Source organism: Aulostomus chinensis, chromosome 24 (assembly GCF_037954235.1).
Source record: "Aulostomus chinensis isolate RoL2024-O1b breed Wild chromosome 24, RoL_Achi_v1.0, whole genome shotgun sequence".
In the NCBI taxonomy this organism is placed as follows: domain Eukaryota; kingdom Metazoa; phylum Chordata; class Actinopteri; order Syngnathiformes; family Aulostomidae; genus Aulostomus; species Aulostomus chinensis.
Window position 1 is genome coordinate 7,051,860 of NC_141343.1, and position 14,814 is coordinate 7,066,673.

At 45.9% G+C, this 14,814-nt stretch overlaps 1 protein-coding gene across 1 annotated transcript; it reads left to right on the forward strand.

Moving 5' to 3' along the window:
• The first annotated feature begins 1,003 nt into the window (after positions 1 to 1,003).
• On the forward strand, positions 1,004 to 14,089 carry hdlbpb (high density lipoprotein binding protein b). The gene is made up of 28 exons (XM_086196973.1): positions 1,004 to 1,107; positions 3,124 to 3,203; positions 3,959 to 4,060; positions 4,190 to 4,341; positions 4,448 to 4,663; positions 4,911 to 5,117; positions 5,451 to 5,666; positions 6,081 to 6,287; positions 6,396 to 6,503; positions 6,624 to 6,728; positions 7,364 to 7,442; positions 7,783 to 7,922; positions 8,017 to 8,121; positions 8,216 to 8,329; positions 8,414 to 8,500; positions 8,578 to 8,709; positions 8,815 to 9,033; positions 9,357 to 9,578; positions 10,132 to 10,350; positions 10,510 to 10,651; positions 10,838 to 10,965; positions 11,054 to 11,158; positions 11,281 to 11,415; positions 11,493 to 11,636; positions 11,725 to 11,904; positions 11,981 to 12,097; positions 13,034 to 13,195; positions 13,269 to 14,089. Exons 3-28 carry the CDS (start codon positions 3,985 to 3,987, stop codon positions 13,359 to 13,361), a joined length of 3,810 nt encoding a protein of 1,269 aa, XP_086053099.1. The 5' UTR covers positions 1,004 to 1,107; positions 3,124 to 3,203; positions 3,959 to 3,984; the 3' UTR covers positions 13,362 to 14,089.
• The last annotated feature ends 725 nt before the right edge of the window (positions 14,090 to 14,814 follow it).

The following is a 14,814-nucleotide window of genomic DNA, read 5'->3' on the forward strand; positions in this document are numbered from 1 at the left end:
TTTGATTTTTGTTTTTGCATAATTTTCTAACTCTCTTATTTTGAAGGCCACAATATTGCAAGTTTGGCACTTCCTAGATGTATTTGATACACTTCACGCATCTTTGGTTTTCCAAGCCACGACAGTGCCAAAAACTTAAGTGAACCTGGAAGTGCTGGTAGTTTTATATATGCATTAACAGATCAAATTTGAAATATACTATTTTTTCAGTACTTCAGTGTTTATTTTCTAATTATTTTAAAGACCGACTTAATCTAGATATTGTTTTCTTCAGCAAATGAAAATTACAAGTTACAGGACATGAGACCGACTGTCTTGGGCTACTGATGCTACTTCACACAGGTGCACGCTTGAGCGACTCCTGCTTACGTCATTCTCCACACCTGTGTGTTTTAGTTTGGTATTCTGCTTCCACCTAGCGCCACCATTCGGAACAGTCAGGAAGAAGCGAGCGTTCGTGTGGGGATGGGGTCGTTGTTATACCGTAGATACCCATTCATTAAGACTGAAAAGGAAACGACAAGCTTAAAAGTTTGGCGTGATAAACACGAGTGAGTTTCTATTTTAAAATCTAACGTGAACTCCAGAATGTGGCTGTCTCCTAAAATCACATTTTAATCAGCAAAAAAAAAAAAAAAGAAAAGAAAAAAAGAAAAAAATGAACCAAACAAAACAAGTAAAACAGCATCCCCCCCGTAACTGCCCGTTTTATTTCATTTCAAGAACTGAGCTGACTGAACATGTAACAGGCCATTATGAATGAGAAGTAGACCCGGTCAGTTTGATTGACGTGAGACGTGCCACAGGTACGCACTTTGAGATATTTATTCAGTGAAGTATTCCCAACTAGGACGTCACATCTGAGTTTTTGACACCTGAGTGCAATTTCATATTTCACATTTGTTTCTCCGGACATGACGCAGATCTATTTAACCTGGATGCTCCTGCTGCGTAAAGATACTGCGGCAATTGCCTTTACACTCGGTGAGCCGCATTACGTGCGCGTATCTCTCCGCCAGCAGAGGAAATGCTCCTAGACCAATCACATCTGTGTTTACACCATCACCTGTCAAACTCACACCCTCTGCTACATTTTCTCTCTGTAAGGTAGGATTTCTGAATATATGTAAGCTCCCTTTTTTACGTAAATATGAACATCGTGATCGAAGTCACAGTTACGGTATGGTAGCGAGAAAGCCGGCTGTCCTGCACCGCAGCCAGGGTTAGCAAGGTTAGCGCCCTGAAGCTAGTGAGCTGGAGCAGGTTATCTGCCCGCCTGGCTTGTTTTTTTTTTTTTTTAGCCGATTATCAGAAAGACCTTGCGCCTAATCATCCCCGGCTGAGGTCGGAGCAAAGCGATGTGGGTTAGCTTAGCGAAACGGGCTATCTAGTGTGTGAAACCCGCAGGTTACCAGAGGTTAGCCGTCCAGCTAACAGGAGCAACCATGCAGGGAATCATCAAGCTAGCAACCTAGACGCTAATCGGCTGGAGGGAGATGCGTTTAGCGAGGCACGATTGGCTTCATTTCGCCGTTATCTTTCTGATTTTTTTCGCCTCCATGTTGAGCAAGGAAGTCAAACTTCATCGTTCCGATCTTCACATCCACTGACTGGTTACAGGGAGCCAGGAACTATTAGCTTCTCTCCTTTCTTTGTTGCTTCTTTGCTTTTCACTGCATCTGTTAATGAGATTAAATGATCTACAATAATAGGCTGTTGGGAGAAGGATTCAGATGCATTACCGATATAACAGCCCACGGTCCTGCTCTCCCTATTGTATAATACAAAATAAGAGCGCTCATTTTGAACACAATGTAGTTTTAGAGTGTGTTATCCATCCATTAACACCTACTGGAGATGCATCATGTACCTGCATCTCAACCTCTTCTTTATCTACAAGTTTATTCTTTCATTTAATTCCAGTGTACAAACTTAACTTGTAATGTAACTGGCTGAAGAAGAAACCAATGTGGAATAATTCCTCATATATCTGAAAGCAGGATGTAGCAGGGCTGGATATCAGCAAGAGCTTGGTGGTATGATATGGTACATATGGCAAAGTTTAAAATAATATACCCGCTATTCTACAGAAAGAGCCGAGAATACAACTTGCTGTGTAGTCCAACGCCATGAACGCTATCCATCGTGTGACCTGTTGCACAAATGGTTCATGATACATCGCGATACTCGATGACCTGGAGTAGAGCTAGCAGGTGTCACAATATGATTTGTCTCTGCGATATATTGTGAAATGATATTGACGCTGGAGGCTCTGACATATAGCTCCCATGACGTAAATGGTGAACAATATGATTTTATCAAGATATATTGATATATTGCGGTATGATATCAACACAGGTGGCTCCGATTTATAGCTCCCATGGGTCACAGTGCGATTTATTCATGATATATTGTGATGTAATGTCAATTCTAGGGGCTTTTATTACTGACATAACATACAAAATTCAGGGAAAAACGCAATATATCAATACTAGGGGCTCTGAAACATAGCTCCTATGGGTTTCTAGAAGATTTCATCATGATATTTTGTTATTCAATGTTAATATTTGTAGCTCATATAGCTGCCGTAACCTACATGGGTGGCGATAGGATTTTATCACTGTATATTGCAACAGCGGTACGAGGGGTCTGGAAAAAATGGCTGCAGTGTTGTGAAACTATCGCGTTGTCTTGATTTGCATGGAAATTTTGGAGACAACACGCTTTCTTTCTAGGTCTACATCTCATCCTTTTACACTTTTTACTCTACGTCGACTCTTTAGTAGAAATTAAAGTATTTTTTTTTTATTTAAGGAGAGAAGAATTAAGCAGCTTTGTAATCTAAAGAGAGAAAAAAAATAATCAATTTACATGTTTGTTTGTTTTTGTTGGCTAGGTACCTTTAGTAGTTTTCCTGTGTTATTGAGTCGGTGTGACAAATGAAGGAGGGGGTGATAGGCGGGGAGATGTGAGGACGGGAGGGGAAAGGAGGACAGTGAATCAGATCCAGACTGTATAAGGTGCAGTGCAGTGTGGGTGTTTGCAGTATTAACCCAGCCTTCATGCTGGAAAGCTTTTCAATTTATAGCATTCACTAGTGTTTTGTTTTGTTTTTTCCTCTAGGAGCTGAAAAACACACTCACACTGAAGCGCCTACGGTAGCGGCTAACTGGACGGACTCTCTGGCAATTGACCTTTAGCAGGTAAGCCTGAACTCGCTCATCCCGCAACTTCTGCGAGCTTGGTCTGTTTGGTATTCTTTTAACTGCATCCTGCGCGTCTTTGGTTATTTTTATCAGCCTCACATGGCAAATTTCACATGTCAGTCGAGATGTTTGTGAATACACTCCAGTAGCACAAAGTAACATTTCAAGAAGAAGCATCCTACTACGAGAGCGTTTCACAGTTCTTAGATAATAACAGAGAGGCACTGTTGCACTCAGCCAGAGGCGTCATATATTTAAAGTGACAGATTTGCATTCTTGTCTCGGACTGAGAGGAAAACTATGTTTGCTATCATAAGATCAGCAGTTCATTTCCTATTAGACTTTCTTTTAAAGGTCAAAGTAAAAGCTGATATGGTTTTTATGAATTTCTTGTAAATGTGTGACCATTAAAACCTTACTGGCAAGGTCAAGATCCTTTAAATTTGGAATCTCCGTTGTTTTTACCTGCTCGTGTATTTGTTGTAACTGCGTCCCTGAGGATTCCCCTCGTGTTTGTCCGAGACACGTAAAGGGTTAATTGGAGCTTCTAAGGTGTCGCATCAGGGACTACAGGAGCCACCTCGTTCTTTAGGGGCTTGTGGAAAGCTTGAGAAAGGAGAGAGTGAAGAAAACACAGAGGATAGCCATTTGTTGGTTTAGCATTAGCATTTCCATCAAAAAACACACACTCGCTCAAGATTCTTGCTTGGAGTTTTGAGGGGTTTATTTATTCTAGCCTTCCTTTGTCTTAGTGGAATAGCGGAATAAGTCTTGAACCATGAGCTCAGTGGCAGTGTTGACCCCGGAGAGCTTTGCGGAGCATCGCAGCGGCCTTAAGGACCAGGAGATTGCAGGTGATGTCATGTCTCTTGACACAATTATCTTACAATGCATCTCTGATTTTGAGGGTCTGGGGTCTGAGATGACACACTGGTGCTTAAATTTCCTTGACGCATACCTTTTGCTCTCTCGGTCTTGAGCAGGCTGTGTTCCGGAGGATGAGGCCTACATCCCCACCTACCTGGAGGCCTTCCCTCCGCTGCCGGAGAAGGGGGCGCCAGGGGAGAAGACTGGGGAGCCGGCTTCTGCGTGGGGAGGCAAGATCAGGCCCATTAAAGCTTCTGTCATCACCCAGGTAAGTTAGCCGCCATTTTGTCAACAATCCTCCAACTATATCAACAATTATGAATGTCCAAGTGAGGACTTGACCCTCCCTCCCTTCTGACCTCCTCTCTCCCAAGGTGTTCCATGTGCCCCTGGAGGAGCGTCGCTACAAGGACAACAGCCAGTTCGGGGAGGGTGAGGAGGCTAAAGTCTGCTTGGACATCATGCAGCGAACAGGAGCCCACATTGAGCTGTCTCTGGCGAAAGACCAGGGCCTGTCCATCATGGTTACTGGCAAACTGGACTCAGTTATGAAGGCTCGCAAGGAAATTGTAGCTCGCCTGCAAACACAGGTACCCTCACTGTTGCTGCTGGTGTTCTTTGGACAGAAAGCTACAATGTAAGGGCTTGCTGGGAGATTCCAGAGGATATTTAATATTTCGCACAGGAGAAGAATCCTGCCTGTGTGGGCCTGTAAAGAGTTGGGGTGAAATTGACCGAAGGGGGGCTTTTCTGGGCTCCAGCAGCATTGTTGCTGATTCACACTTTAGATGGTGTTCCTTCGTCTATAAGTCCACACTCTTCTGCTTCTTTCCGTAGGCCTCGGCTACAGTTGCCATCCCCAAGGAGCACCATCGCTTTGTTATCGGTAAGAACGGCGAGAAGCTACAGGAGCTTGAGCTGAAAACGGCCACCAAGATCGCTATTCCACGTCCCGACGACCCCAGCGCCAACATCCGCATTACTGGCACTAAGGAAGGCATTGAGAAAGCTCGACATGAGATCCTTCTGATCTCTGCTGAGCAGGTCAGTGGGTGGGGGGGGGGGGGGTTAATTGGCAGTGCAATTAACTTAGAAGTGAAAAACCTAATAATTCATCCATCAAGTTCTTTTGATGACGAGGAATCTCTCTTGCCACGACTGTCCATAGAGTTACTATACTTAGAAACCCTATACTTCCAGACAGACTTTTGCTTTAAGGGACACAAACCAACAAAAAGAACATTGATTTGATTTGTGTGGAGAGAAACCATAACTTCATTTTTTTGATATCCCCCCCCCCCCCCCCAATCCTTTAATGTATCATCTCATCTGTTTGTTGATTCTCTGTCTTCCCCCTCATGGCCAACTGCTCACCAGGACAAACGTGCGGTGGAGCGTCTGTCCCTGGAGAAGGCCTTCCACCCCTTCATCGCTGGCGCCCACAACAGGCTGGTGCAGGAGCTGAGCCAGGAGACGGGTGCTCGCATCAGCATCCCACCACCCAGCCTGCCCAAGGATGAGATTGTCATCACTGGGGAGAAGGAGGCCGTAGCACTGGCGCTCAATCGCATCCGAGCCATCTATGACGACAAGGTGCCTTTGATCATTTTGAGACTCTATTTAAAACTTTTTTTTCTATCACCCATGTCTTCTTATAGAAATGCCCAAGAAGCTATAAAATTTGGATGAAACATGTAAAGGAAGTGTGCAGACCAGACAAAAGCTGCTGACAGGCAAGCTGGAGATAATGTGGAGAGAAAATTGGATTTCTCCAGAGAACACATGATTAGAACGCTAATGTCATTTAATCCACATCTATGAGAGATGAAAACAAATATATTCCGTCTTGTTTGTCCTTCTCTTCCTTTCAATCACTTTAACTTGCACAAAGTCTGTCTGGTCTGTCCTTCCTGTTTCTTGTCTCCTGTTGTGGTCCTTTCCATCCCTCACTTGCTTCCTTGTGCCACTTTCCATGCCGCTCATCAATCGTCTTTTCCTGCCCCACAGAAGAGGAAGACTACCACCATCTCTGTGGAGGTGAAAAAGTCGCAGCACAAGTACATTATTGGGCCAAAGGGCAACACCCTGCAAGAGATCCTGGAGGCAACTGGGGTGTCCGTGGAGATGCCTCCTCTTGATTCAGGCTCGGAGACAATCATCCTGCGAGGGGAACCCGACAAGCTAGGACCAGCGCTCACGCAGGTCTACGCCAAGGTGAGGAGGAGACGGATAATTTCAAACTGTCATTGACTGATGGGGATGTTGCCTTTCAGACTGACAGATGTCCATCAGTTTGTGAATATGAGCATTTTATCTCTGCAGGCTAAAAGTGTGATGGTGGTAGAGGTGACGGCCCCGGCCTGGCTACATCGCTTCATCATTGGCAAAAAAGGACAGAACATCGGTCGGATCACACAGCAGCTGCCGCGGGTAAGACGGGGGTTTGATGAGGGAGATGGACTGGGCGGCATCAAGGGGGTGACTCCTCAACCTCATTGTTGTCTGTGTTTGCGTGTATATGTGTGTGTGTATGTGTGTGTGTGTGTGAAGGTTCACATTGAGTTTACAGATGGTGAGGAGCGCATCAGTCTGGAGGGGCCCACAGAGGAGGTGGAGCAGGCTCAGGCCCAGATACAGGAGATCATCAAGGACCTGGTCAGTACTCACACATTTAGCTGTGTTTGCATGACTTCTTGACCAGCGCCTCCTTCCTGGCCCAGCCAGCCGGGGCAGGTTTAAACCAGCTCCAGGACATGAACACAGCAGAGTAGCTCTTTACATATGCAATCATATTTGGGGTAACAAATGGCCAGAGACCTGCAGATGATGTTCCTTGGGCAGTGCATTGCCTTTGCCCCTCAATCTTAACTGCTGATTCACAGGCAAGGTGCATCATGAAATACCTCAAAGCGTCCTAAAAGTTAATGATCGATGTCGTTTGGACTGTTGTTCTCAAAGGGGAGGCGGTAACTGGACTTGGCTGTAACGTGGCAGCGATGCAGCATGACAGTTACCAACCGCCATAAAACTTCAAAGAACGCTGGGTTGTAGATTTCCAAAGCCTAAGCAGCTTTCAGCCAACAGTCGTCTTGGGCCCTGACTGTAGGGGAGGCCTCGGTGTTCAGCCACTCTGGTGTCATTTTCGTCAGGCCGAATGAAAACAACCATTGTTGGAGTAGACAGTGAATGTGATATGCGCATTCTTGTAAAGTGAAACTCCCTTGAATAAAGAAAGGTACATAAAAACATGTGTAGCAGGCTGACATCTCTGTCCGTCCCTCTGTGTCCAGCTGGTGAGGATGGACTACACTGAAGTCATCATAGACCAACGTTTCCACAGACACCTCATTGGGAAGAATGGAGCCAATAGTGAGTAGGCATCGGGGCTTGTGGAAGTGCTTTAGAGAAGTTCTTGCACCTGGCCGCAAACACACATAGATCGACGTAGAAGCTGTTTTTTTTATTCCCCAAATTTTTACCACTGACACGGAGTTGTCGGCAACCATTTAAGACATTAAATTCTGGGTTCCAAAAGTAAAGATGTGGTCATTAAAAATCAAGAAATTGCCTTCGGTGGAACATTCTTATAAAGAATGATACGTTTCCAAGAATGTTCTATCTTTAAAACTGGTCAATTTTTGACTCTGCCTGTAGGGGTTTGCTCCTCAAAACATTGTGGATGACATTTTCCCCCTCGCTCTCATGCTAGTAAATCGGATCAAGGAGCAGTACAAAGTATCGGTACGAATCCCCCAGGACTCTGAGAGAAGTGGCCTGGTCCGCATCGAGGGAGATCCTAAGGGTGTCCAGTTGGCTCGCAGGGAACTCATTGAGATGGTCCAGAGAATGGTGAGATCAGGGTCCAAGTTTAGGTAGATTCATCCCTTCTTATCAGACTTCTCTCAGACTGGTGGCCTCTTATTCCTCATATCCACACCTTCAGGAAAACGAGCGCACAAAAGATCTGATCGTAGAGCAGAAGTTCCATCGGACAATCATCGGGCAGAAGGGAGAAAAGATCAAAGAAGTGCGCGACAAGTTCCCTGAGGTGAATGTCCTCGCCTCACCTTGTGTCTTCCTAATTGCATAGTTAGTTTTCATTAACTTCTAACTTAATTTGATCCTATCTGATTGACTTTTAGGTCATTATTAATTTCCCTGATCCGGCACAGAAGAGTGACATCGTCCAGCTGAGAGGGCCGAAGAACGAGGTGGAGAAATGTGCCAAGTTCCTTCAGAAGATCATTGCGGACCTGGTATGAGCCATCGCTGTCGTCTTTCGTCATCGCACACATGGAGAATCACCGATGACCTCACAGCTCTTTCTCCTTTTTCTGCAGATCGAGAACAGCTTCTCTCTCTCTGTTCCCATCTTCAAGCAGTTTCACAAAAACATCATTGGCAAGGGCGGCGCCAACATTAAAAAGGTATCTTAAAAAAGATCTCTGCAGATTAAAAGGGACATGACATTGAAGGCTGAAGGTAACCACTGTCTTCATGGCAGATCCGTGAAGAGACCAACACTAAGATCGACCTGCCGACAGAGAACAGTAACTCCGAGATGATTGTCATCACCGGAAAGAAGAGCAACTGTGAGGCAGCCAGAGATCGAATCCTCGCCATCCAGAGAGAACTGGTGAGTGTCCCTGCTCCTTTAGCAGAAGAAGAATGCGGCGGTTCCTCTTGTCCATCCGAGGGAATATGAAGAACAGCAGCTCTTATTCTTGCTATCTCTCCACAGGCAAATATTAAAGAGACGGAGGTCACCATCCCAGCAAAGCTACACAACTCTCTGATTGGCTCCAAGGGCTGCCTGGTGCGCTCTGTCATGGAAGACTGTGGCGGCGTCCACATCCATTTCCCGTCTGAGGGCTCCGGCTCAGACAAGGTCACCATCAGAGGGCCAGCTGGTGAGGTGGATAAGGCCAAGAGACAACTGCTGCAGCTGGCTGAAGAAAAGGTGGGTGGGAAGTAGAGCTGTGCAAAATATTCACACGGCAAAATATTTCAATATTTATCATCGTGATGCTGTATTGATATTCCTGCACCTAGTATGGAGGTGGTACTGCGCTTAATTGTGATGGTATGTGACCCATGGATACACAGCTCTACAGCATTTCGAATCATACTATGGCAGTATTGCAGTATGTGTTGTGGGGAGGCCTTATTTTTACCTGGACAAAACTGTGAATAACCAGAGGGTGATGGCACAAATCAAGACACTGAAGAAAGGACAGGAAATGACACGTATCCCCTTCCTTCCCTCCGTTCTTCTATTTTCAGCAAGTCAACAACTTCACAGCTGAGCTGCAGGCAAAACCAGAGTACCACAAATTCCTGATCGGACGTGGCGGCGCCAACATTCGACGTGTGCGGGACAGGACGGGCGCCCGCATCATCTTCCCATCCCCTGATGACACGGAGCAGGAGCTGATCACCATCGTAGGGAAAGAGGAAGCGGTTCGTCAGGCTCAGAAGGAGCTGGAAAGCCTGGTTAAAAACCTGGTGAGTAACTGCGTACTACTCCGAGTGTGTTCAGAGTATTCTTGTAATCACACATATTACAAAAACTGAAATTGTATCTGTTTTAACTGCCTCAAATATGTTTTATGTTGCTTCCATCATGAATTTGATGCTGTATTTACACAAATTATTTCCATAGAAAACAAATGACAGTGGCTGGTGTGTCAATCAAATTATTTTGAAATTCACCTGAAAAAAAATCGCCCCATCTGCAGTACTAAATACCCCCCCCCCCAATCAAAAAACAAATCACTAACTAAAATGTGTTTTTAAAAAAAGGCAATAAAATAATGGGCAGAAAATATAAAACTACTAAAATGTCTTCCTGTGTGATCAGATGGAAAAAAAATTACAGTTATGGACCAGCTACACCCCCGCACCCGTCACCATTATCATAGATGTATTTTTCTTTGATCTTCACAAGCATTCTGGTGAGAACTACTGTCGTTTGCCAGGGGGCGCCGCCAAACTCACCCCACGCTCAAAGGTCATACCAGCTGCTTTAATTATCCCCTTGCTTGTGTCATCCTTCCAGGACGATGTGGTGGAGGACAGCATGGTTGTAGACGTTCGCCATCACCGCCACTTTGTTTGCCGGAGAGGTCAAGTGCTACGGGAGCTGGCCGAGGAGTACGGTGGCGTGGCCGTTAGCTTCCCTCGAACTGGAGCCAACAGCCAGCGGGTCACTCTGAAGGGAGCCAAGGACTGCGTGGAGGCGGCCAAGAAACGCATCCAGGAGATAATCGAGGACCTGGTGAGAAGATTTGTGATATAGAACCGTCTTTTTGCAGTAGATGTTAGTCAGAAATTATTAAGAACAGTTGTGTTGATGGTGATAAATGTTTCATGCTCTGAGACTTGGCATTTTTGTTCCCCGAGTTGTTGTTGCCCAACCCTTTCCTCTCTTGTGCAGGAGTCCCAGGTGAGTGTGGAGGTAGCAATCCCTCAACGTTACCACCGCGCCATCATGGGGCCTAAAGGTTGCCGCATTCAGCACATCACCAGGGAGCACGAAGTCCAAATCAAGTTCCCAGAGAGAGACGACAGCGCCGCAGGTCAAAAACACAACACGCCAGAGGAGTTCCTATGTCTGTTTACTGCTACTGTTGTTGATATCTCGCCACAGCGAGAAGAGTTCGATGCTGCTCCTCTCCATCTGCACTACCCTCCACCTTTTTTGTTTAGAAAACAGCCCAAACAAATGATGTGTTTTACTTCATTTTTCTGCGTTGGTATTACAGGTCAGGAAGCTTCACCACAGGAGAACGGTGATGTCAGTCCAGAGGCTGAGTTTGTCCCCCGCAAGTGTGACATCATCATCATCTCTGGGCGGGAAGAGAAGTGTGAGCTGGCGAAAGCTGCTCTGCTGGTGGGAACTATTGTACTTTGAGTTTAACTTTCATTTTTTTCATAATTTTAGTTTCCCCTCATTTCCTCATCTCTCCTTTGACCCGCAGGCATTGGTGCCCATCACGGAGGACGTGGAGGTGTCCTATGAGCTACATCGCTACATTATTGGCCAGAAGGGTAGTGGGATCAGGAAGATGATGGAGGAGTATGAGGTGAGCTCACGTTGAACTGCTGCCATCTCCTGGCAGGTTCTTTTTATGAAACTGTTGCGTAACATCCAAGAAAACCGGGCAAGATGAAAGGGGATTATGTCAACATTGCGGTGCATATGCAGGTGAACATCTGGGTGCCGCAGCCTGAGAAACAGCTGGATGTGATCAAGGTGACGGGGCTGGTCGCCAATGTGCAGCGAGCCAAGCAGGGCGTCATGGAGAGGGTCAAGGAGCTCCAGGCTGAGCAGGAGGACAGGGTAATGAGTCCAGCATGGGCTCGCCGTGTGTGCACTCGTTTCTTTTAAGATGTCACTCAAGCTTCGTCTCCTCACAGGCGCTGCGCAGCTTCAAGGTAACCATGTCTGTAGACCCCAAGTTTCACCCTAAGATCATCGGACGTAAGGGGGCGGTCATCTCTCAGATCAGAAAAGACCACGATGTCAGTATCCAGTTCCCTGACAAAGGAGACGAGCAGCAGGTGGGTTTTTGTGTAAACTGATGCGACTACTGTGGCGATGAACTCTGCCGCATGTCATGTCTTTGCATCGTCCCCCTTCGCCTACCAGGATCTGATCGTGATTTCGGGGTACGAGTTTAACGTTGAGGAAGCACGTCAGGCCATCCAGCAGCTGGTAGCCGAGCTCCAGGAGATGGTGAGCCAGGATGTACACCTGGACCCGAGGACTCACGCTCGCATCATTGGCGCTCGCGGGAAAGCCATCCGCAAGCTGATGGAAGAGTTTAAGGTCGGACATCATTGTGATGTCAGTTTGGACATTTTTGTCGCCTCTTGTCATCTGAACATCGTCTTTTGGTCTTCAGGTGGACATCCGGTTCCCTCAACCAGGCTCTGATGAGCCTGATAAAGTGACGGTGACGGGCCTTCCTGAGACCGTTGACAACGCCATCGACCACCTGCTCAACCTGGAGGAAGAATATGTGAGTTCACGCTTTTACTGAACTTGTCCAAGTCAACAATATTGTGGCGGCAGAATTGGGGGGGGGGGGGGGGGGCAGAACATTCTGCTTTCCAACATGCCAGCTTTTGGTTACATGGTTATGGGCCATCCTCCACAGACCAAGACAAGAAGACAGACACCCGCCTCTCCTCTGTGCTACATTAGGGAGCTGAAACCAACTGACGGCTAGTTAGCTTAGCACAATGAATGTTAGTGTAAGCATATCTAACGCATAAGTTGCCCAACAGATACGCTTCAAGATGTTGGGTGTCTTGAAGTTATCCACCGGCTCATCACTTTCAGAGACATTCATCCAGTCATCGACAAATGTTTGGTGAGGTGCTGCGTCAAATCCCTGCGCTCAGTCGAGAAAGTAGTTCCGGCTGCATTTCGTCGCCCTCTGGAAATAATCGCCTAAATCGTTTTTTTTTAAGTTTTTCAAAAAACACAAAGAAAAACTGGAGACACGACGTCACAAAGAGTTGGTTTTGGCCAAAGAAAAAAAAAAAATTGTCCAAAAATGTCTTGGGCAATTTTTTGAAGAAGGTGACGATTTCTGAAAATTACAATGTCTCACAAACTTAAATAGTTATTTATTAATGATTGGTATGCTCAAGCTTAGCTATATTGCTGCACACAGAAAAAGTGTATTAGATGACTTATGATGAAGCCATGCTAACACTTCCCATCCACTGCCATTCATTATGCTAAGCTAACTAGCAGTCAGCCAGTATCTGAGGAGAGAAGAGAATCTGTTTTCTTGTCTAGCTCTGGAGTCGATGGTAAAGAAGCGGGCCTCCCGGAAAATGTTGTTCCTCTAAACACTCCTGTGCTTGATGCATGAGTGACAAGGTAGTTGAAAGTTCAGCGTGTGAAGCTCATCTTAAGTTCAGTCTTCCTCTCCACCTCACCTCAGATGCTCAGCGTGACAGAGACCGAGACTTTGGCGGCGTATATGAAACCTCCATCACGCTATGGAGGAGGCGGAGGGGGAGTGGGAGGAATGGATGATGGCAGCGGGGTTCCAGCAAAGGGCTTCGTGGTGCGGGACGCCCCCTGGAACGCTGGAGGGAACAAGGTGAGACGCTTTGGGGGAGGGATACACTTGGTGATGTTTCCTCATCACTTGTCGAACTGTTTTCTTGTTCCAGGCTCCTGACATGAGCAGTGCGGAGGATTTCCCCACGTTTGGGACAGGCGTGGCCCCTAAGCAAGCGTCCGCCTGGGGTCCTAAGAAGTTCTAAAGCTGCTCATCCTGACCTGGGGGGGGGGACAAACAAACTTCTGTAAAGTAGATGACAAGAGACTAAAATCTAATCAAATTGCTGCTCACCTTCCTCCTTCCTCTTCCCTCTTTCAGTGTCTGTTTTCTCTCTGTGAACCCTTCCCTCCCTATCATCCTCCCACTACCAGCCACAATGAATTCTGGGAGATGTATCCCCTCTTTTATTCCTCATCTGTCTGCTCCTTTCCCTTCCTTGAGAGAGAGAGAGAAAAAAAGGAACGTTGCGTGCTCTCTTTGTCGTCCCGCTCTGCCTCTTGGTTGGACCACCCATGCCGGTACTGCTGAAACTTTTTTTTTTTGTTGAGATTCCTCCTCACCGCCAAACTCACAAAAATTGTTGCCTCACCCTTCAGGGTCTGCCGAGTCAGGGAAATGGAGTTAGAGAAATACCTTTCAGGGAGGTGTGGGCTGAGGGTTGAACATCCGAGCAAAATTCTCGTATTTTTAAGCTAAAAAAAAAAAAAAGAGAGAGTGAGAGAGAGAGGGAAGGAGAGGGGGCAAGAAGAAAACATTTTTAAGGTTCTTTTCCTTTTCTCACCCATCCCAAGCAGTGGGTGAGGCAACGTGTGTGTTTCAGCGTGTGGATTCAGGAGAGGGTTTATAGATTTTAATTAATTTCAGAGCTGGGAGCTGCTGTAGTTTTTTTTTTTTTGTGCGTGTCTTTTTTTTCTTCTTTTTTTTTTTAAACCACAATGACTCAAAAAAAAATGTGAAAGTCCTGCACTGATTGCTTGTTCTGAAGGTCATTTTGTTGTTGTTGTTGTTGTTGTTGTTTTTTGGGTTATTTGTTTTTTTTTTGTCACTGTTTTATTTATTTATTCAAAAAGGAGCCATTTTATTTGGACTACTGTGATCATGCGTTTTTCTAAAAGCACTCACTGTAGCTTGATGCTTGCGGGAGTGAATGTTGTACGTCAGGGTTCGGGAACACGTTACCAGTAGTTATGTGTACAAAGAATTTTTCGCTATTTTTTTAAATTGTGTGGGAATTGTTTTGTCGTTGGTTTCTGGCATATTTGGAAGACTGTGTGTGTGAGTGTGTGTGTGTGTGTGTGTGTGTGTGTGTGTGTGTGTGTGTGTGTGTGTGTGTGTGTGTGTGCGCGCGCGCGCGCGAACGGAAGTTAAGATGTATATTTGAATGAAGCTGAACCAAACTTTTACATCCATGGTCTTTTGTCTGTTTGTGTCTCTACTTAGAGCTGTTTTTAGAGCTCATCAATAACACTTGATCATTTCTATGAACATACACACAACGCTGCTTAAAATATTACCTCCCCCTCCTCAAAGAACAACCCACCATCGTCAGCTGCTCTTTAGTTTTCTCTCATTGTAGCAAAACCCTTTATTACCCCTCCCTTTTTTCTTTTTTTTTTTAATTGATGAGACTTAAAATGGTGAATTTACTGTTGTCC

What these genes read in the sequence shown, in the direction of transcription:
- hdlbpb (XM_086196973.1), top strand. Translation starts at nt 3,985, where the DNA reads ATGAGCTCAGTGGCAGTGTTGACCCCGGAGAGCTTTGCGGAGCATCGC. An exon ending in TCGCCATCCAGAGAGAACTG is followed by an intron (nt 8,710 to 8,814) that starts GTGAGTGTCCCT and finishes ATCTCTCCACAG; the next exon opens with GCAAATATTAAAGAGACGGA. An exon ending in AGGCTGAGCAGGAGGACAGG is followed by an intron (nt 11,416 to 11,492) that starts GTAATGAGTCCA and finishes GTCTCCTCACAG; the next exon opens with GCGCTGCGCAGCTTCAAGGT.